Genomic DNA, 24,114 nt, shown 5'->3' with positions numbered 1-24,114 from the left:
AAGCCAGATGCAGATACAAATTACCAAAAGAAAAAGAGCATTATAGGAGTCGAACTTGGATTAAGAGATAGAATTAGAAGTAAAAGAAAATAGCTATAGAATTCAAGTAACTTGGTAATTGAGCAGCAATTAATTATGATAATATTTGACTAGTTTTGCTTTACAATGATGGAGAAAAATAACATAAACATTGGGTTTAAACAAATAAACGAACCAGGATCAATTCTTGAAACTCCAAAATTTTCATTTGCAAAGTCTATTGGGAGGTAAAATGCAGCAATAAACATTATTCTTTAGACCTCTTTAGGTTAATAGCTCAAAAGATTGCATAGTAATTGCAATCCTGCTAACTGGGTAAAAAATTTAATCTCCACTTTAGGTTTAGTTTAAATTTAGAAGGAGAAAACAGTAATAAAAACTAGAAAAAAGTTGGATCTAATTTCCCTTAAAAGCTAAGGTTTGACAATATTCTCAAAGTTCCCTGTTCACATGAATTGCAGTCTAACTACTCATCAAGATGAAAGAAATAGAAAAGATTGCACAATATATATATATATATATATATATATATATAGAGAGACGGAGAGAGAGAGGGGGGGGGGGAGAGAGGTTTTAAGTAAAAAATTCACTACTCAAGGTATTGTTCCTTAAGTTGAAATTAAAACTTACAGACATGACAGGGGTTACATGCCTAAGAACTAAAAATAGAAGTTGAATTCATTCTCTTGTCTGAGTGTCAATAGCTGAAAATCTGTATGCTAATTGGAAAGTATATAAGAACCAAACATGCAAAGAAAATTAAACAAAGGAAAACATGGCAAGAATAAATACGCTAAGTTCACAAAGAAATTCAAGTTAAAGGATCTGAAAGCTACACAAGATGATCTCAACATATCAAAGTTCTAAGATGTGAAGCGCAACAAATGTCCATACAGAGTTGGAAAAGAATACACCTCATTTGTTTCTAAGAAAGAAATCTAGATGGGAAGTAATAACCTTCTTACTAATGATGAAAAGTAAGCTAGATGGGAAGTAATAACCTTCTTACTAATGATGAAAAGTAAGCTAGATGGGAAGTAATAACCTTCTTACTAATGATGAAATTTTAAGGTCTTACTAATGATGAAATTTTAAGGTCATCTCTCATCACAAAACTAATTCAAATGGAAACAGTTCAGGAACGGTTTTTCGCTTCCGTTGTTTTCTGTTTTAAACGTTCTAACTGGTAAGTAGACTGATTCATTTTACCTTTTATGTTTTTCCCTCACTCCATGTTCTCTCATGCTTGAGGCTCATTAGAGGTGATACATATACAAAATAGGTCCTTTAGTTGAAAAAATTGCACATAGCAAATATCCAAATAGACAGGAGCTTTGGTATGAGAAAGTTGAACTTAAGGCACTAACATATGAAACTGTAATTTACTATTTATTTGCTGTAATTACATAAGACATAAACAACATAAACTTTGAATATCAAGAGCAACATCTTTATGTTGCATTGGGCATCCAATCAGTACATGACATGAATTTTCTCTCATGAAAAAACTAAATGAGGTTAATCATAAGCAAGCATGAAAAAGATCTTGTACTTCTCTTTTGTAGGTTGAATGAAATATATGGCATCCATGGATGGCAAAGGTTGTCTTCGCCTAAAAATGTCCTCCACCACTGCCAATATCAGAGATAGAATCGATTACTTCTTAACCAAATAGAAGAAAAATATGACAAGAATGCTATAACGGTGGTCAATGATTTATGAAAATGTGCTGATGTTGACAGTACATATGCAGAGGGGCAAAATGCAAAAGCAGAAACTGCATTATAAACCAGTTATTCAGCACCAAACACTTCAACGCTGACAACAAAATTACAAGCAAAAAGAATTGCAAACATTGTATTTCTACTAGATTTCAAAAAATCGTTGACAGATAATTTTACATTAAGCTTAGACTGCTACACATGTTTGACATTAACATAAATCAGAAAATAAGAATCCATGAAAAGGGCAAGTAGAATGAAACATAAACATTGTGATCATTTGCTCACATGAAACTCCTTGATCAGTAATGTCTGCCATTTTGCATGACATAGACATGACCTTGACTGTAACTTTATCCATGATGAGTACCTGCAGCAGACACAAAATACTTATTTTGACAACACTAAAAATCTAAAGGAAAGGAATAAGAGAAAAAATCTCTATAAGAATATGAAGCACAAGTCTTGGTTGCTTGCAAATGCATTGAATTTGGTTTCACCCACTTTTGCAATAACATAAATTAGCCTATATAAAACTCGATAAATGAGTAGATTTCATGAACATTCTATTCAAAATGCACTTGGCTTTTGTTGGCTATCAGTACTAAGTAGCCTACATATTCTATTTATTGACTAGATTGCATTAAAATACTCCTTAGCAGGTTCCAGACTCCATATCTATGTAACCAAAGATAAAGCTTAAATATTGAGTATCAACAATTGAAAACTTAGATGTCTAAAATCTTATGGTATCATGTAACCAATCCTTTTCTATTTTATTGACAACAGATTTCTTTGGAACATTGTAAGATATTTGTAAATTTTACCTTCCATGATGACCTTGAATCCTCTGATTTGGATGACCGAAGCATCTCATGCAATAGCCCTACAAGTTAGTAGATTCCAGCAAAGAACCGCAAGATTATTCACCATGCCAAATGTTCATATGCAAAAATTAAAGAGTAGTAAGATATGTTGATTAGTAGAGATGCATGCTTTATCACAAACAACAGTGAGAGAAAGAGAAAAAAAATAATATGATAAATACATCAATGCAAGAGATAAATATGCAGTAGCATTCCATTTTTCATTTTCTTGGGATAGTGGCATTCCATGATGTATGACACTTAAAGTTGATGGGACATATTCACTTTCCTAGCACTTCAGCCTCAAAGCAATATCTTTGTTATCAATCAACTTCAGTCATGTAATATAACAAATATGCACAGATTCAAGGCTAAATAAGACTTGGCATAATCCAAAAAAGTATTTTCCAAGTTTTGAGAGGAAGGAAGGGAGTTAGATGATTTCATCCACTACAATCCTGAAACCAAGAAAACAAAGTCCTTTGTCAGAGAAATGCACCTGTCCTTCTAAATCCATCACCTAGTTCTTTAAATAAGTCAACTAAGTAATTTCTCCTGCATTAACTGTAGGCACTCAGCAAGTTCACAGAGAACTCAATATTAATTGGCCCCAGGAACAACTACGAACCTTGCAAAACTATAATGTTCTATAACTGCCAAGACCACAGACCAAACACACTCTGCCCTGTGCAGGACAGAGGAGATCCTATAATAGCTGTTTGATTGCAACTGCTGAAACGACTCCTTATCTTTCATTGACATATTGGAGATGGAAATTCTATCTCCCCCTGATAAGAGTGAACCTCAAACATGTAAAATATGTACAGGTAACTTATCATAGTTCAGACCTAGTGCACCTAAAGAATTCCACGCCACCAGTGTTCTCATCATTGGTTATATTATCATACATCCAACAACCTCTTATATTTTCTCCTTCTCTTTTGTCTCTTTTACCAATTTTGTGGAATGTTCTCTCTACTTTTTAATTTGGCATAAAAATTCTGAAGGAAGAGACAATGATTACAGGTATAATTTTGAAGAATGCCTAATTGACTCGAAAGTAGTCTCTCCCTAGTTCCGATAAAGCACAAAGTAAAGGGCAAAAAGAACACCTTCCTATTAATTACTCATGTAATAGTCCAGTAAACAATTCAGCTACATTGTTTCTCCTCCCGTTTCCAAGAGAAACTTAAGTTCCTATATAACTGATTCATGATATTGCCTAATGGTCTCCGTAGAAAAAAGCTGGAAGCTAACAAGAAAGGAATAAACAAAAAAAAATTGCATTTTTTTGGATTGTCTAGATTATTAAGCACGTAAATATGCACACAACTGTACATGATAATCTGTTTCCTTGTCAACATCCAAAAATTCAAAATTTGGAGAGAAATTATCAGACTCTTACAGCACTAGATCAAATCAATTTACTATTTTCAATTAAGTGATCAAATTCATCCACCTGATCAAATCCTGATATGCAAACATTACAACGCTCGGGTATCACGATACCAAGCATACATTTAACTTCACATCAAAAATCTCATCAAAGAATAGGGAGACAGGAAGGAAGGATATTTACGGTCGCGGCTGATTTGGCGGAAATTCTTGTAGTCTCCGCCATGAGAAGAGACGTCCGAGTCCGAAAATGACATGCTTTTTACGACTTCGGAAAGAAGAAGAAGAATGACCCAAAAATAAAAATAAAAAGAAAAACACTCTCAAGCAGCTGTATCAGAAATGCATTGGATTGCAAAACCTAATTTCTCTCTCTATCTCTACCTCTCTGTCTCTGTCTGGATAAATTATAGTTGTTAGAGTGAAAGAAAAGAAGACAGAGAGATAGAGAGAGAGAGGGAGAGGGAAGATGGAAATGGATGAAAATGGAGGTGGCTTTGCGTTTTTGAAGGCGAGAGAGTCTGAAAGGAAGCTGTGATGAGTTCGTTAGACGTTGTAGTTAGTTAGTGGGGACGCATAAATCACTCCCGCCTTTGGTATCTTTTTCATACTGATTTCTTACCCCATTTCTTTATCTTATTTGTGTTTCTCCCCAGAAATCTTCGCTTTTTCGCTTCCAAGCCCTTCTAGTGTATAAGAAAAATCAAGTTATGTCCAGGATCCACAGGGCTTCCTTATTATAATAACTTGAAAACAATCCAAAAACATCTACAATAAGTTTTTCATATACAAAGCTACAGTAAAGTTTTTAAAAAACACCTCCAAAAACAGTTAATCCAAGCGGAGCCCTTCTACCAAAAAAAGAAAAAAAGAAGTAATGAAGTAGTTTAGCAAAAAATGGTGTTGGCTATTCTTTTATTGATCATTTTGGATTTTTTTGTGTGTGTTGATTTTTGCTGTATAATTTCATATTTTCTGTTTAGGTTATTGGTTTTAAGTTCATTGGTGATGCAGAAAGAAATATAATAATATCATGATTTGGCCTTCTCAAATCAATTGATGGCTATTTAAGTGCAATAAGTGGAAATATATATATATATATATATATATATATATATAAAGGACTTATAGCTTAATCACAGCTAAATGCTAATTAAAGGAAAGAGCATTACTGGCTCAATCTCATGAATCCCATACCAAATTACCTTTTTCTTATTGTACTCCTATAATTGTTTAAACAAACCAAAACCCAGCTGTAAATTACTCCAATCTCCTTGGACTGATCATATTTTGTTTACTATTGGTGACTAAGCTAATTCTTTATCCCAATTTCTCTTTTTTTTTTTTTTAAAAAAAAAAGAAGTAACAGCAAATAAGTACGTATTTTATGTCTTTATTACAAAACAAGAAGAAATGGGACAACTTTTTGACTCCGAAGCCAACCAATTTCTCCCCTAGAAAAGTTGTTTTCTTCAACAAATTTGACAGGACAGCTGGGTAAGAGGAACCCTTCTGAATTCATTTTCTTCATTGGTTTGAATGTGAGCTTATGAGGATGGTCTTTTCATGGATCCAAATGGCATTCTGGTATTCTAAATAATGCCGCTTAAGCTTGACTAATGAAAAACAAACAAACATATAAGTTTTTAAGTTCGGAAAGATCAAAGTGACAATCATGGCTTATATATGAGTTGGCCTCTACTGCATTATTCCCTGCCTGCCTATCATGTTTTTTTTTTTTTTTTTTGGGTTGTTGCAGATGTCCTATCTGAACGGAGAAGGTATTTTTTGTAAGTTTCTGTCGCGAGTTTTCCCCCCGAATTCGATTTACTAGTAAGCCGGCTAAAACTTTAATTTCATCATTGCATGATGTACTATACTATTAATGTTAGGCCAATAATGCAAGGACATATTACAGAGACTAACGAGTCTGAAACAGAACTTTAAATTTCTAGTCAGAGCTTCTTATTCCTCTTGGAACCATGACTGGCTCACGATTCACAAATCAGTCTTTGCTATATGAAAAGCCCCACGTAAAAACGTTTGACCAAGGGTTTAATCCTTTCTCCAACTTTGATTATCCCGAAGAATAAGAGTCTGTATAAGATTACCATTAGAAACAAGACTGCCAGATCAATCCACTTGGAGTAGCCCATCTCAACTTGCCATGTATGTCTCAAAATAGTTTCACCATCAATCAAAGAAGATCCCTCCTTCATCAGCTCATTACTTGGAAGTTTCAGCCCTTCAAACTCGTTCTTGTACAGGCCTTGATATGCGTACCTATGGAAGGAAGTGTAGTACATTGGATATTTCCAAAATATACTTGGGAGATCATGTGGTAAACGAAAGAAACCGCCGCTCAACATCATTACACCTTGAGTGCCGGCACCAATGATCAGTCCCATGAGAAAATTTGGTACCAAACTTGCTACGATCATCATAAGGCCTTCAACCAACATAATAGAAGCAAAGAGTACCATAATGAAGTAGAGAAATCTTTCAGTTCCCCGCTGCAGTCCCACCAGATAATAAACAATCACTCCAGGAATAACAGCTATCAGGCACAAGAAGAGAACCGATGAAGCTGTGTTGCTAACAACAAATGCCGCAACCCCATAGTGCCCATTCAATCTTTCTCGTTGGAAGACCTGTATGCAATTAGTTGTCACGAAATTAATCAGGATGATTGCTATATGCTAGAAATCGATCGGAAGTTGAGTGCTCTGCTGACCTTTATTTCCTCCACAAATGATGGGAAACCTCCGATACTCATCAGAGTTAATAATGATGCTACAAACATGAGCATTGAGGCTCTGGCCTAAACAAAATCGTAACGAGCATTTCTAAGTAGAATATTGACGCATGAGGGGGAAAAAAAAAATTAGACAAACTGTTAAGTGCATACAAGATTTGGCTTACATTAATGGAGGTGTAACTGTATCCAACGTTGTAGAAGACGGTACCTAAGCCAAAAGCTAAAGTGATGTATATAGCAAGACGTAACCAGTAGTAGCCTAGGTCACGGTGCATATTCACAAATGACCTCTCTGTCAGGACAAGGCACTGAATAAAGAAGCTACCACGTCTCCTCTTCTTCTCCACCGTTCCAATTTGCTATAATACATGAATTCAAATTTTGCATCTTAAAGGGGTGTGGGATGGGTAAGGTGGCACGGGAGGAGGGAGTGTCAGTGAGACGTCTCTCTCTCCCACTTATAAAAAAAAAAAAAAAAAAAAATTGCATTTTAAAGTATAACATATGAAATAATGTACAAAGAGTTGTGTAAACTTTCAAATAATTTTGCTTCCTGCTTATTGCAAAAGAGCCTTACTTGTCCATTTATCTGTGCTACTTCTCTCAGGATCAGGTCATACGTATCAGATGATGTGTAAGATTCGACAAGCTTATCGATCACCTCCTTTGTGGTTGTCTTTCCATCAGCAGCTGATTCAATGTCCTAAACACGGTTGCGATGTTTACTGAAATAATAAGCTTGACATACAAAATACTAAAGAGTACTGCATAACTTAGAAAAGGGCTATTATTTACCTCATCGAAATCTGTGTTTATCATTCTCAGATAGTGATCTACTGGATTTTGTAGACCGGGGCTCGAAAAACCATTCCTTGCAAAAAACTAAATCGAACAAAATTAGTCATCAGTGATAACTGTATTCTCTCGAATCAATGCAACCAACAACCAGTGTCCGCCATTAATCATACTCACCAGATTTACTGCAATGGAAGATCCAAAATATATGGTCCTACCCAAGGAAAGGAGACAAAGGTTGTCAAGTAGCTTGCAGACTTCTGTACTAGGCTGATGCATTGATGCTACCACTGTCATCCCATATTCCTTGGCAAGTTCCGCAATTCGATTCATGACATAGTATGAAGCAGCGCTATCTAGTCCACTTGTAGGCTCATCCAGAAAAAGAAGCTTCGGTCGCGTTAAAATTTCAATGCAAATGCTTACTCTCTTTTGCTGCCCACCGCTGAGACCTTTGCTTCCCCAGCCTCCAATTCTGGTGTCAATGCAGCTCTGCAATCCCATTTCTCTGATCGTCCTATCTGCTCTGTCTATTTTCTCTGCCTTTGACATAGTGTTGGGCAGCTGGAGCTGAGCAGAGTAGTATACAGCTTCTCTTGTGGTTAAAGTCCATGTCAAGATGTTGTCTTGAGTCACATAGGCCTTGAAAAAAGAATATATTGGGCTATAAATTTGGAGATCCCTTTTCTTTTTTTGTTTTTCAAACAGATTCACAAAACTGTTACTAAATTTCTTTATATTTCCATTATCATCATGGTTCGCCATCACAGGTCGCGATCGCATCGCGGTTTCGATTGTTCCACATCCGTCGCAGCATATCAGTTGAATATCAGGTGATACGCATATTATAGCACATGAAAATTTTCAAAAATTTTGAAAAAATTACTAAAATTAGAAAATATCAAAAAAAGCTCAATTTTAAAAAATATCCGAGTCGACTTGGATATATTGGCCGATATCATGCATCACGGATTCGAATCGGCCAATATTAGCCGAGTCAGAGCGAGTTATCATGAATATGATAATATCCGCGATTTGAAAATCGGTATCGTATCGATCTCCCCTGTTCTGGTTACAATTCGGCCGATACGTATCGGTATCGGCCAATATTGCGAACCATGATTATCATCATGTCTTCCAAAACCTGAAGTGAGTGATTCAGTACTTTACGTGTTAGATAAGTGCCGTAGTGAAATAAATCATAGTTATTATACTTTTTCGTTATGTTCATATGCCGAGTTGTTAACGCAAGAACGCATGTCTAAGACAACAAAATCGACCAATCTGACGGGTCACAGGAAGGTATTTCAGACTTCAGCACGTATAATCTGTTAACTGGTGTTGGTTAGAGTTTTTCTCATCATGCATCATTCCTGGACGCATTTGCTGCCGTGTTGAAAACATAGCGAAGGGTAGGTGTTGGTCATACCGATGTTCCATAAGCTAGCTGTTCCATTCGGCCGTTAACTAAAATTTCCCCCATCTGCTTTGATTTTGAATCAAGCCTACCTGAAATAAGCATACCAGTATACAGGAGTGGAAAGAACTTAACTAGGGTTTTATGCCACAAAATCCTCTAATATATTAGTTAAGCGTTAAAGTAAATGTAAAAGGTCTTTGACGCCTTGCAGCTGGTATTAAGATAAGCTGAGAATGCGTAATGATCCAAAAGAACATGAAAGGTGAGTGTAAAATTATAGTTGTCCAAGTGCATAAAAGAGATGGCTTCCAACACAGTTTTATTATTAAAAATGTTCTTTTAGGTATGAAACAGTAACTAAAAGTGGCAAAGTTCGGTTTGGTTGGCTGTATAAGGGCCATGCATTGAATGTTGTTTAGATTTCTGGAATATTTAAACTTTCAAAGCAAGAAGTTGGTAAAATGTTTTTTAATAAGGTTTTCATTCCTACTGTTCCAAGAAGTGTGGAGCAATAGTTTGAGATAACAAGGAAACATTTTAATTCTTGCATGTAACTAAAGATCAAGAAAATTAAAGACTTGAAGCACCTGCTAAAGCATCAAGAAGTGTGGACTTCCCACAGCCAGAAGGACCCATAATGGCTAGAAGTTCACCAGGACGCGCATAGCCAGTGAGCCCTTGAAGGATCACTTTACACCCCTTTTTACCATTAGGAACGCTAACCCACAAATCGTCCCACGTTAGAAACACACCTTTGCTATTTGAGTTGCATTCACCATAATCTGGACCAGCATTTTCCTCTCTATCTTGTTGATCTCCATCCACCTCTAATGGAATCTTGATTTCTGAAACATTGGTATGTGGCGAATTCATCAGCTCATCATCATAATCGTCGTGGCTAAGACGAGGTGGCCGTGTGAGATTTGGAGAAGCCATGCTCAAGTAGTTGCGGGAGCTAGCTAGGAATATTGGAGTTTTGGACCGGTTGAGGTCCTTGAGGATACATTATATAGTAGAGCGAATGGGTAAGAAGGTCACTAAATCATTAAATATGACACAGATCAGTCATAAAACTTTTTTTTATGACCACAAATGTCACTAAACTGACAAAAGGGAGCCGTTGAGGTTATTTCGTCAAATTGTACTAGTAAAACAATTGATAAATCATTGAAATTCAATGACTTTTTTGCCAAAATGACCTTTGGCCACCGATTGTTTTACCGATAGAATTTGACGAAATGGCTTTGCTAGTCCCTTTTGCATGTTTAGTGACCTTTGTGGCTACAAAAAATGTTTAGTGACTAACCCATGCCATACTTATAATTTAGTGACACTTTTGATCATTCACAGACCACTAATGGCATTTATATAGAGTAGAAGAAGTTGATCAATGCGAGTAGGTGTCCCTTTTTTTTAAGCATTTATTGGGCTGGGCAATAAATGATCTATAAGTACGAGAAAAATAAAACTTGGTGCTTGGGTTTATTTTTCTGTTGCACTCAAAAGATGGAATGTCCATGGAGTTTTATCCCAGCACATACCCCGCTGTAAGTTGTAACTTGGGCCAGGATTGAATTCACATTTGATTGAGATTATACTTTTTTGCACGAGTATTTTTAATAGTTAGATAAAATAAAAGAAAAAGAACCATGAATAGTTTCAAATAGAATTGCAGTTTTGGTTCCTAAAATTTTGCACGCGTTCGAAATTGATTCTCAATTTTTCGACCAAAACAAATCTAGTTTCCAAAGTCTGTGATTATACATAAATTGAAACAATTAATGGAGATGGAATAATAACCAACGATCAACAGTAAATTGTCGTTAGAAAAAAAAAAGTTTAATTAGAATTATTATTATCCATTTAATACTATTTCATTCTAATTTCATCTTAATTCATGTTAGAACTCTTAATATCACTATTTAAAAATTACAAAATTATAACGATTCAAATCAAAACATTTGGGATCAAAAGTGCAAAGTCAAAGTTGTTGACTAGTGGCAATTTGATATTATTGACCCTTAGTCATTGTTTCATATTCATTAGTTCTCCTAAATCTATTTAAAATCAAGAACTTTGGGAATTAGATTTGTTTTGGCCGAAACATTGAGAATCAATATGATACACAAGCTAAACTAAACGTGGAGGACCAAAATTGTAATTCTCCTTAATTATTGGTTACCATTATAAATATTGAGACCCATTATTCACCTTTGGAAGTACAAACTCTTGAAGTTTTACATTTTCAACATAATTAATCTTTAAGAATCTTGCACGAAACATAATGAATCTCTGACATTTAAGATGAAGTAATCTTGCACGAAACTTTTTTGGTATGCGTCTCACTAGGAATAAATGAAAGATGATGACCCATTTTTTTCTCGGGAAAGCAAACTAAGCAGTAATGAAAACGAAAAAAATCATCACGTTCAGAAGCAGCCACGATTGGGATACGGGGCAGGAGCGGTCCTCAGAAGGACCGCTCCTGAACGGTCCCCTCACAGAAAGAAAGGAATGGAGCAAAATAAGCCACGTCAACTGGTTGTGTTGAAGGAAAAAAACGTCACCGTTTGACGAAAGAAAAAAAATAAGATTGACGGACTCCGTTTCCTCTAAACGGAAGATTTGAAATTTTGAAAATGAAGTTGAAAATTTGAATTAGCCGCACAAAACAAAATCGAGAGAAGAAAGCAAGCTGGGTATGTCATTGTTGCTTGGCTGACGTGAAATTAGGTGGAGAGAGTTGGGTTATGGCATCAGAAGAAGAAGGAAGAAGGCAAACAGTTAGAATGCTGTAAAAGAAGGCCAACGATCTCTTCAGAAATTGTATGAGCAATGCGGGGAAGACAGTCGGCAAGGTAGAAGCGAATTAAAGAGGAAATTCATTATCTGACGTTGCCCACCATTTTTTGTGCAACTTAATAGCAGAAGCAACTGTGCATAAGGGCATTCGGTGAAACAAAAAGCTCTCAACGGGCCAAGGTAACGTGATTCAACCATATCAACAACTTTGTGAATCTTATACCAGCAACTTTTCTGAATGTTAGATTCAGTAAAGACATAATATGAAGATAATAGAACAATAGTCAATGTGTACTGTATGTGTGTGTGTGAGCGTGCAGTTTTGCAGTGATGAACTATTTAACAAGTGAATGAATGTACATGCTGTTGTAGATAAGTTACAGGTTATAACCACCCTATTACAATCTTTGTGCATCCACTAGTATTGGTCCATGGTCATCACGCAATCTTAGTTTGCCCCTCTGTTGAGTATGCAGTGTGTATAAAATGGAGGTCTGGGGTTTGACCTAGGAAAAGCAGAGGAAAAGATATATGTGAATAATAAATAGATGTACCTAGTTTTGTAAGTAAATTACATGATGTAAGAAATGTATTAGAATGAGTAAAAAATGCTTGTTTGGCCCTGAAAATGTAGAAATAGTAGAAAATGCACAGGAATTGGCTTAGGCGATTGTCAGTAACGAATTACATAACGTCCAATGAAACAAAGTACCTAGAACCTAAATATAATCACCAGAGTGGATGTACATATAGTTAAAATAGACTTACATGGAGTGAAAAATACATTACAGTCCGTATAACTTAGTATACATGGAGTTATATTTGTACATAGATAATGCCATTGTACTAGAGTAAAAGTAAAGTGATGTGAATCATTAATCATATCAATGGGAGTATTAATAGAATTTGGTTTACGAGTAATGTGTGTAACATAACATATTGTAAACGGTAATACACACTTATGTTGTCGTTTACATACATACTATTCATGAACTATTGTAAATTATGGTGTTGGATGCATAATTGGTAGGAGCAGAAGTAATGAATTGTAGAGAAATTGGCAGAAGATGGGACTCATGAGTTAGGAATGGAGTTCAACATGGAAGAGGATGCGTACAAGTTTTACAACAAATATGCCTTTAAAATGGGATTTAGTGTACGCAAAGACTATTTAAATAAAGACAAAGACTATTTAGTCTATTTTATGCGGTTGTCATTAACGAATGACATAAGGTCCAGTGAGCTAAAGAATTTAGAATCAAAATATAATCACCAGCGTGGATGTACATACAGTTAAAATAGACTTACATCGTGTGACCAATACATTACAATCCGTATAAGTTAGTGTACATGGAGTTGTATTTGTACACAGATTGTCTTAGAGTAAAAGTAAGGTGATGTGAATCATTAATCATATTGATAGCGTAATAATAGAATTTGGTATATGAGTAATGTATGATTCATAACACAATATGAATGGTAATATACATATATGTTGTCGTTTATGTACATACTGTTCATGAAGTGTTACAAATTAGGGTGTTTGATGCATAATTGACAGGATCAGAAGTAATGGATTGCAGCAAATTGGCAGAAGATGGGACCCCTGAATTAGGAATGGAGTTCAACAGCGAAGAGGATGCGTACCAGTTTTACAACAAATATGCCTTTAAAATGGGTTTTAGTGTACGTAAAGACTATCTGAATAAAGACAAAGACGGCGTGACCACGTCTAGGAGATATAGTTGCTGCAAGGAAGGTGTAAAGCGCAAGTACGAAGGTGATGTGATGCCAAAGAGGACACGAGCGCCGACGAAAACAGGGTGTGGAGCTAAAATGGTTATCGTGTTGTTTAGAGGAACAATGAAGTACCGTGTGCATGACATTGTCTTAGAGCATAACCATGAGTTGCACATTGTTCAATGTGCGCACATGATGCCATCACAAAGAAAAGTGAGCGAGGCTCAAGGATTCCAAGCTGAAATAAGCGAGGACGCTGGGCTTTCATTGAAACAGAGTCATGAACTTATGGGAAAGGAGGCAGGTGGGATGGGAAATGTGGGATATACTCGGGAAGACCTGAAACGATATCTTCGTACTCGACGGGAAAGGAGTTTGAAATATGGAGAAGCAGGTAGCATGCTGAATTATTTTCAAGAGCAAACACTCGAGAATCCATCATTTTTTCATGCCGTACAGTTGGACTGTGAAGAGCAGATAACGAATATCTTTTGGGCTGATGCAGGAATGTTAATTGACTACAAATTTTTTGGAGACGTAGTCACATTCGATACAACCTACAAAACAAATAAAGAATACCGGCCACTTGGAGTGTTTGTGGGTTTTAACCAACATAGGCAAATTGTGATATTCGGTGCTGCCCTTATGTATGATGAGACTATAGATTCTTTCAAATGGGTGTTTGGTACATTTCTAGAAGCAATGTGCGGAAAGCGTCCAAGTACCATACTAACCGACCAAGATCATGCTATGGCAGCCGCTCTTTCAGTTGTTATGCCTGAAACATTTCACGGTCTATGTACGTTTCACATAAGGCGTAATTTTATGAAACATCTTGGCAATCACTACAAGGAAAATAGTGATCTTCCATACATGTTTGGTGCATGCATGTATGAGTTTGAAGAAGTGGAACAATTCAATAGGGTGTGGGAGGCGATGGTGAAGAAACACGATCTTGAAAATAATGAATGGCTCTCCGGATTGTATAGAATTCGTGATAAATGGGCAAGGTGCATGATGAAAGAAAGATGGACCGCTGGAATGCGAAGCACCCAACTCAGCGAAAGCCTAAATGCAGCAATTAAAAATCATTTGAAACTGGATCATGACCTTGTGCAGTTCTTTAGACATTTCAATCGGGTGGTTGATGAAAAGAGACATAATGAACTGATCGCAGAATATGAAATGAGGCAAAAGCTCCCCATGGTCGGGTTAAGGCAAACACCTATGCTCGTGCATGCATCAGAGACGTATTCACCAACCGTATTTGTTGCATTCCAAAATGAATATGGCGAGTCAACAGCTATGGTTATATTGAGACAGCAAGATGCAGCGATGATTGTGGAGTTTGCGGTCATGAGGTATGATGGAGGACCTGAAAGAATAGTGGTATTCAATCGGAATGATCTAAGTGTACGTTGTAGTTGCAAAAAATACGAGAATGAAGGCATTTTATGTGGGCACGCGTTGAAGGTGTTTGATACTGTGGGCATAAAAATAATTCCTCCTGAATACATTAAGAGGCGATGGACAAAAAGAGCTCGGGCTGGAGACTGTTTTGATCGGCGAAGACGGGAAGTTGTGGCTGATCCTAAAATAATGATTTCAACTCGTTATCGGGAGCTCGCTCCAGCCATGATTAAGGTCGCAACTCGAGCAGCAATGTCGGAGGACACCAGCAAAGTAGCAATCACTGTCATATCCGATTTGGCAAAGAGAGTTGAGCTCCTCCTCTCAGAAAGTGAAGAACAACCTTTGCAAAATCAAAAAAATCTGAATATGGAGGAACGGGATAAAATTGAAATTGTGAATGAAATGGGGGAGGCAGTAGTCGCAAGAGGCATTAAAAAACGAGGTGGTGGGAAGAAAAGTAGAGTGATGCGAAGTTGGATCGATAAATTTGACAGAGTAAAAAGAAAATCTAGATTATCAAGGACTACACAGACTACGGTATGGATCAAATTTTGGTACTCGGGGAACATTTATGCTAAAACTAAGTTATCGTTATGCTATTAACTAAAGTTTAGGTATCATTCATGATGAAATAATATTATTGCCGTGTCAATACTGTAGGCCTCAGAATCGGAGCCGACATCGGTTTCAATTGAGGAATACATGTTTATGGGATGTCGTTCATCTACTGACTCTGTTTCGGTTAGTATAAAACGGACATGACCGTTGCTTTTATTTGGATGTTTCTAACAGCATCAATAGTTACATTGATCTTACATTGTGTGATAATGTTGTTACGGCTGTCATCCCTCCTGATATACCTATTTTGACTGTCTTATACAATGATTTGGTCCATACGAAACTCGTAGACGCATTCAATGAGCCAGACAGTGAATGGCCCTCCAAACGCTATTGCTCCGAATATCGATGAAAGTGAAACGGTATGTATATATTTAGTAGTTAAAATAAAGACCTTCTTATTCGTGTAGTAGAGCTACCTTTTTTTTAGGGTTAGTATCAGAAACCTCCCTTGAGGTTTCTTCTAATCACACCTAGAACCCCTCATGTTTTCGAAATCACACTTAGCACCCCTGAAATGACAACTTTGGTATCATTATCAGCCCCTCATTATTTTTGTTCCACTTTTACCCTCCTTGTGAACTCTATTTATGTAACTCACATCCCTCCAACTTTTGTAACACTACAAAATCGTTCTTAAGCAGTGTAACATGTTTTGAACATTTTGTAATTTTATGTAAGCTTGTTGTACATCTTTATAATAGATTGTGTTTCTGTTATTAAGTTTTACAAATAATTCACATAAAGTTACACATTGTTTAAAAAATGTTACATTGATCTGAACGGTGATAAAAAAAATGTGACTATGGATTCTAATAATGGCAGCAATAGTTTCAATATGTGATTGTAGTTGTAAATAAACTTGCTCTTCCATTTTTATGAAAATGGAATCGTATAAATAGCTTTTTGTGCATCCTAATCGAATGGAGTTTGTAAGTTATTAATACTGCAATGCCCTATTATCAAGTAAAAATGGATTGCTAATGCTATATACTCATGAATTCCCATCATCTTTAAACATCTTTTAGATTATGTTATTATTCACTTAGAAATTGCAATTTTGACAATGGCACTATGCCCATTGCCAAAAGTCAACATCACTGGAAACTCTATAGCTATTTAATATTAGGGAGTGGGATAGGAACAATTGTTAGATCAACCATCCCTAAATCGTGTAACATTTTTTGAACATTTTGTAATTTTATGTAAATTTCTTGTACATCGTTACAATAGAAGTCTGATAAGTTGTTAGTGTACATATGAGTCCAATATGTAATAATCGTATTTGTGTTGATAAATTTTACACATAGTTCAATTAGAATTACACTTTGTACAAAAAATATTACATAATTACATAATAATTTTACATAATTTAGGGAAAACCTCAAGGGAGGTTTCCGAAATTAAGTCTACATAAATAGAGTTCACCATTGCGGGTAACAGTGGAACAAAAATAATGACTCGGCGGACAATGATACCAAAGTTGTCATTCCAGGGGTGCTAAATGTGATTTCGAAAATATGAAGGATTCTAGGTGTGATTAGAAGAAATCTCAAGGGAGATTTCTGATATTAACCCTTTTTTTATAGTATTGTAATGGTGGGCACCTGAAAGCTGTCAAATCATGCAAATTATGTAGTTAACGTATGCTCGCTTTAATAACATATTATTTTGTATTATTCGAAGGGTCACCGTTTGGCTAATCAGGGGCCTCCTAGAAGTGTCCCTACAGAATGGATGCATCCCAGATTTTCTATTTTTTCCAAGTATAACTCTGTAAGAGATGTCTTAATGGTCTGATATATCATTTTTATTATAATGTCTAGTCCAATTTAACTTTTTAAGTGAGCAATATAGGGATTGGTAATGATTTGTTGACAGTCGATTACTTATACTATGTAATGTAGGAGGAGCGTGCAGCACTTTTAACACACTGTGATGTTGATGCATATCATGTATTTGCACCTTCACCCCAGGTGATAAACTTTTATCGTTACAGCACATATTTGTGTACTGTTGTTAATTGGAGACTTGGATATCGTATATCATTAATCGTATGGTTCATTAATAATATTGCTGATTTACCATCGTTACGCATTTCAGGGAAGAAATAACACCCAGGGATTGCAACTTCGCGCTGACGTCGCCGCCCCCGAGAATGAGATTGATGAATGATGTGTAACTATATTTTGCGAACGAGACATTAGAGTGGTTATCCCAACTTAGGAATACTGCATATGTACGTGTTACAAGCAGTTAGTAGGGTGTTACAACTTATTGACGAGGTTGTACAGGCAGCATTGATATTTCACTCTTTTCAAATTTAGACAAGTGGATTACAATTGTAATCACATCTAGTGGTAGTAATCATCAATAGTTTGTATTGGGTTATATAACATTGTTAGGAAATTATAAAGTTGGTAGAAAATTGAAGTAACAATTTTACAATAGAATTGAACGTGTTTTTTGTGATCGGATATTTTTCACTAAATCGACCATAACAGTTGAATGGCTGGCGTGATATGTATACCATTCTACTACATTCAATTGCATACCTTAATGGCCATAATTATTGGCATAGATCGCACCGGCAAAGGTACGATGTATAAGATAACACAGTCTAAAGTATAAATTGTCTTGATTTTGTTACGATGCTAAATTCGAATTATTATTGGGCTATTTTTATTAAAACATTATCATTTAGGCCATTTGTTTTGTATCGATTGACGAATTTAGCGCCCCATTGACATGATGTATCACAGACACATCAATTGGTATTACAAGTTTTTAGGTTAATTGAATTATGGTCAAACCAGGTCAACTACGAAATGTTGGTAATAGGTGCGCATAAGAAAATGATTCCTTGGAGAATTAATTTGTAACGTTAAAATGAAAGTTTACAATGTCACAAAAAGGAAGAACGAACAGTACAAAATGGGTTACAACCAGTAAGGGATATGTTACTGTTACGTTACAACTAGTTACGACTGTTTAACAGGCATGATTAATATCCAAATATGTTAAGCAATTTGTTTGAGTAGAGATTATAATGAGTATAGTTTTATCGCTACCCCGATGAACATTGGACTACATCCCTTGTTATCAGTTATATCCCATACAACACCTGGGAACGCCGTCATGCATTAAACAGTGGGGTATGTACCTTTGAAAGTCATCGTCGCTTGATTCAGTAAAGTCAGATAGGTCCGGGTCCGATATAAGCATGGGATCTGCTAAAATGTGTTGAACCATACCATGTCTTTTTACGGCCTGGATCTCGTGGAACCTGTGAAGCCTACGTTCCATCTGCATAACTTCTCGCTGTAGTCTGTGTAATACACTTGCATCATTGGCTTGTGGTTCTATAACAAGATCCGCTGACCTTGTTCTGGGGATTCGGATGCCATGCCAGCGACAAAATACCTCTAATTCCATTCTTCGCTCACGAACTGGCTCCCATATGGGTTCATGGTCAATAACGAAATGGCCAGACGGTAGATGATCGCTGACGGTATTTTTAAAAATGTGACCAGCTAGTCCCAGAGAATTGTTGGTGTTAAGTGGAGCGTTCCTGAACTCGCGTTTGGTACCATATAAAATCCTCCCATCTGGTGTTTCATACTTGCTTATGGCATTCGTTGGATCCAATGATACTTTCCGTCTTTTTTGCCGAACATTTGATGGTGAGCTTGTATGAGACCCTTCGTTTGTGGATTGCATGACTACGCTAATACCTACTGCTTTTTGGTTGGATGAAAGGAAGGATCTACTGATAAAGAATTAGGTGGGAGAAAAAAAGAGGTAGAAATTTTAACAGAGCACCTATTTAAGACCATGCATAGTAAATGGTTTCTTCTGACAACACGACCAACTGCTTGCTATGTCATTTCATGTTGTTCTCCACGGGATAGTACTCATGGGTGAGTAGATGAAGGCATGGCAACCACCTATTAACGAGACGATAGACTCAACGTTTAGTCAAATGTATAGTGTGTGGATGAAATAATTGTTTAATTTGATTCGATCATGACCTGTACTCCAACAACAATTTGGGTCAGGTGAATACCCAATTATTCGAAGTCACCTTACTTTTCAAGTGTAACAATAAGTTACCACCAGTATTTACGTAAATTACAGGACGTTAATAAGCTGTTACCGCTTATTGATGTTCTTGTACAGGCACCTTGTCATTTGCCTATATGTTAAAATTTAGACAATTTGTTTACAATTGTATTAACGATAAGTATTACAGATAGTATTACAGGCACTTCAATAGGTATTACTCTTTCAGTACAGAAATGAACTTACAATTGGCGGCTTGGCTTGGTTCCACATGACCACATAATAAGTACCAGTTTCGCAGAAGAACATGATACTTCGTTGGGACAAGTAATTTGAAAGTAGGGTAACTATTATTTAAAATGCAACAAATTTTGATTACTCCATGTACATGTCGAGTTACAACCAATTATGTATATGTTACAATTGGTATTACAACTAATGAATATGCAAACGGCAGTTTTTCTGTGCATCTAGTTAGAACTACTGATATTACAGCTAGTGATACTACAACTAGTTAATATCCGATGAACTTTTCCTCTTCTCTCGTTTGCGCAATTGCGCTTGGCACAAACAATAAGTCCGGCCCTCTAACACATATAATTTCTTAGACACTTTAGTAAGTGTCCATTGAGAACATAGAGATGGTCGATTCGAACCCCAAAATAATTGATGTAGCGAGGCCTTCTCGAACATCTCATTAAATTAGCGAGATCTTCTCGAACATCATGCAACCTACTGGCTGCTATTTGGCACCCAAGAGCTTGATTTCTGTGTGAACCCTCTATTGATGACACTGCAATTGAGGTTAGAGGAGGGTTGAAAAATACTAATAATAAATTTCGTGCACGGGTTCATTGCCACCCTTCAGTAGAATGAAATAGGAAGTGTGAAGTTATTGAAAATGAAAAATGTTTGTGTAGTAATGAAAGGTGGACGAAAAAATGTTTGTTGTTGAGGGATATACAACTGCCACCGCGCCCTTTTATAGTCCGCAGGACCCTGACAATGTAGTAAAATATCACTGGACAACGCATTCCAGACCAAACAATTTTGTCGTGGCAGTGGAAGCTGTAGAGTTCGATGCAATTAATTGAATTGTGTCAAATCTGTTCACACAATAAAACAAATTAATAGGACAGCTGGCTCATGAAATGACCTATACACCAATATTAAGGGTCATGTGGATAAACAGTTACACATCAGTGACCTGTACGTTTCACTATGTACGGATTGCGTTACAACCAGTTAGGTGTATGTTACAATTTATTATAACTAATGAATTTGCAATCAGCAGCTTTTCGTTTGCTCTATTTAAAACTGAATAATATTCCAACTAGATATTCCCTGATATTACAACTAGTGATAATACAACTAGTTAATATTCGATGAAACTTTTATATTCTTTTGTTTGTGCTATTGCCCTTGACATAAACGATAATTCCTCCCACTGACACATTAAATTTCTTAGACACTTTATTAAGTGTCTATTGAGAATAGTTACAATGATCGTTTCGAACCCCAAAACATTGCACTTGCGAGGCCTTCTCGATGAAACTCATTAAAATAGTGAGATCGACATTTTTGCATATGAAGCCAACTAGTATATCACGGGAGAAGAGAATGTACACTCACATGCAGTGCTTGAACCATATCAGATAAGTTTCGTTACATACAAAGCGTCAGATTTGTAGTACCGACAGTGAATATACGTGTTACGTGCTGTTTCTAATCGTTTACAGGACTTCCACCCCTCTCAAATATGGAAGCATCATGATGGGTCACATGCTGCTAGTGAACTATTTCAAATCAATTCAGACAATAAAATAAATTTTGCAGCTGTCTTCTTGTTCTGGTCCTGTACACCAACTTTGAGAGGGGTGGAAGACAACTAATAATAAATTTTATATTCGGGTTCATTGCCACCCTTCAGTAGTATGAAATGGGTTGTGTGAAGTTGATTACAATGGAAAGTGTAAACGATAATGAAAGGGGATGAACAAACTTTTGTTGTTGTGGGATATAAAACTACAACCGCGCCCTTTAATAGTCCGCATGACCCTCACAATGTCCTAAAACATCAAGGGCCAATGTATTTCAGACCAACAATTTCGTCACGACAGATTTAACTGTAGAGTCACATGCAGCTGGTGAACTATGTCATGATTCATTTTGGACAATAAAATAAATTTGACAGCTTTTATCATGGAATGACCTGTACACCAACATTAACGGTCACGTGCATACAGGGTTACATATCAGTGACCTTACATTTCACTACGTGCATACACAGTTACAGTCTACAGGTCAGTTACAAATCTTCGACAACATTTTTTTGGCCCAAGTCAGATGTGTAACACTCTATGGCCTTGCAAAGTTTATGACCTAAATTTACTATCTCTGTGTGCGATTCGTACCTCCTCAACCGGAATAATAGTGTATTATTTCTTTTTATGTTATATAGTAAAAAAATTGACTTTTACGGTGTTATCATTTTGAGAGGGGTGGTGCATTATCAACATTGACCCTGTGACTCGACGAGATCAACAATAATATTATTTTTAGGTATAAAACCTTGTTTGGTTACCACTTGCACAGCTACAACACCTGCTGCGCCTAAACTATGCCAATTCAGAATATTTAGGTACAAAGCGTGAAATTTGTAGTACCGCCACTGTTGATAAGTGTTACGTCGCGTGGGTAATCAGTTACAGACAATAACACAAATTTTACAGCGTTTATCGTGAAATAACCTGTACGCCTACATCGTGGGTCACGTGGATACAGGGTTACACATCGTTGAAGTTAAATTTCACTATGTCCATACACAGTTGCATTATTTTTCACGACAACTTGCAAGGTTATGTAAGATAAATTATTGAATTAGTACACGGCATCTATGGTTTACTACAGCTTGCTCATCAACTGACAAAATGAGAAGCCAACAGTTGTTAGAAGCACCTACTTTGCGTTAATACCATACAGGTAATGTAAAACTATCCGCCAAACCGCTCGCGAATACGGGTCCAATCTTATACCACAGAGTCAGCGAAAAATTGCTATTAGTAGCAACAGAAGGGCGACCGCTACCGAAATCCTCATGAAGGTTTTCATTTGTCGAATATCGTGTTCGATGCCGTGCATATGGTGCGAGAACGAGGTTGAATCATGGAACACTCTTCCGGGACTGTCGAAGGAGCTTTCTCTGCTTATAGCCTGTCGATTAGGTGAGGTGGGACAGTAGTTAGTCTGAATTTGTTCGTCATCCCTCCCTATTGGACGGCACCAAGCAAAGAAAGTACATGCTTTTGTTTCACACACGAAGTACAGCAACCCCTTCGTTGGTTTCTGTGACTCGACGATCTTCAGGGCTGCCCTTCTTCCACAACTACAGTAGCGATATTGGTACCTTAGGTCAGTAGATCCGCCTCCAGTATTGCTAGATGAAGACATTAGAAAGATGTAAACCTCCCTTGGAGCAGATGTTAGGAATTGATGTTTGTAATAAGGGATGATGTAAAGGTAATGTGTGTTGAACGGGATAAGTCACAAAGCTTCAGATTTAGGTGTGTGGGAAGAGACGATATAGGAAAAAATACATTTTTCATCCCCAACGTTTAAGGTGTTCACTAATTTCGTCACTAAATTTTCACACAAAACACATTTCATCCTCATAATTTTGTAATTATGAACAATTTTGTCCCTAAAATTTATGTATAACACATTTCATCTTCATAATTTTATAATTACTACCAATTAAAGGATTGTTAACCATTTTAGACATAATATCATCACATGTCCCATTCATAATTGTATTATTAATACTTAATTCAATTATTGATTAAATTATAGAAATAACAACAAGTGTTTTTTTGATACGAGACTATATCTATTTTTTTCCTTTAAATGGTGATATGATATATTTGAGACTAAATAAATAGATTGAAAGATAAATAGATGATTGAAAAACATGTATATGATACAACAAAACAAAATCTTGCAAATAAATGACAATCTAAACCATTCATTCTTTTGTATTAATATTTTTCTCACATTTTCGTGTACCTCATTGTGATTAAGAAGAAAGTAATGGTGGCTAAAAATTTCTTAGTCTTTTTTGTACTAAAATGAGAAAGTGAATAAAGAAAAGATTTTTGAGGTTTTAGTTAATCCATTTTTTTCCTAATGGCCATGTTGTGATTAAGTGACGCTATCCCATTCAAATTGATTGACAATCTACCAATTGTCCATATGAAGCCAAATTTAGGACATTATGAGGATGGAATGTGTTTTTATGAACTTGAAGGATGAAATTAATCAAAATTATAAAATTACAAGGATAAAATGTGTTGTGCATGAAACTTTAGGGATGAAATTGATTAACACCTTAAACATTAGGGGTGAAAAATATATTTTTGTCGACGATATAAACTAGCAAAGATGCTTCTCAGAAATTAGCAAGTATGAAATAAGTAACATGTTGACTTG

The 24,114-nt window shown here is 36.2% G+C and overlaps 2 protein-coding genes across 2 annotated transcripts; one reads left to right on the top strand and one right to left on the bottom strand.

Moving 5' to 3' along the window:
* Positions 1-1,832: 1,832 nt before the first annotated feature.
* On the bottom strand, positions 1,833-9,930 carry LOC113756390 (ABC transporter G family member 11-like). The gene is made up of 11 exons (XM_027300073.1): positions 9,582-9,930; positions 9,004-9,083; positions 7,752-8,216; positions 7,575-7,661; positions 7,357-7,482; positions 6,944-7,138; positions 6,756-6,842; positions 6,070-6,672; positions 2,988-3,076; positions 2,049-2,130; positions 1,833-1,955 (listed from the first exon to the last, which is right to left on the bottom strand). Exons 1-11 carry the CDS (start codon positions 9,928-9,930, stop codon positions 1,833-1,835), a joined length of 2,286 nt encoding a protein of 761 aa, XP_027155874.1.
* Positions 9,931-13,368: 3,438 nt separating this feature from the next.
* On the top strand, positions 13,369-17,742 carry LOC113756389 (protein FAR1-RELATED SEQUENCE 5-like). Its single transcript, XM_027300072.1, has 6 exons — positions 13,369-15,486; positions 15,610-15,690; positions 15,858-15,929; positions 17,254-17,361; positions 17,475-17,543; positions 17,671-17,742. Exons 1-6 carry the CDS (start codon positions 13,369-13,371, stop codon positions 17,740-17,742), a joined length of 2,520 nt encoding a protein of 839 aa, XP_027155873.1.
* Positions 17,743-24,114: the final 6,372 nt, after the last annotated feature.

Source organism: Coffea eugenioides, unplaced genomic scaffold (assembly GCF_003713205.1).
Source record: "Coffea eugenioides isolate CCC68of unplaced genomic scaffold, Ceug_1.0 ScVebR1_2251;HRSCAF=3242, whole genome shotgun sequence".
NCBI classification, from domain to species: Eukaryota; Viridiplantae; Streptophyta; class Magnoliopsida; order Gentianales; family Rubiaceae; genus Coffea; species Coffea eugenioides.
Note: the sequence above shows the minus strand (reverse complement) of the source record. Positions and strands in the feature narration are given on the sequence as shown.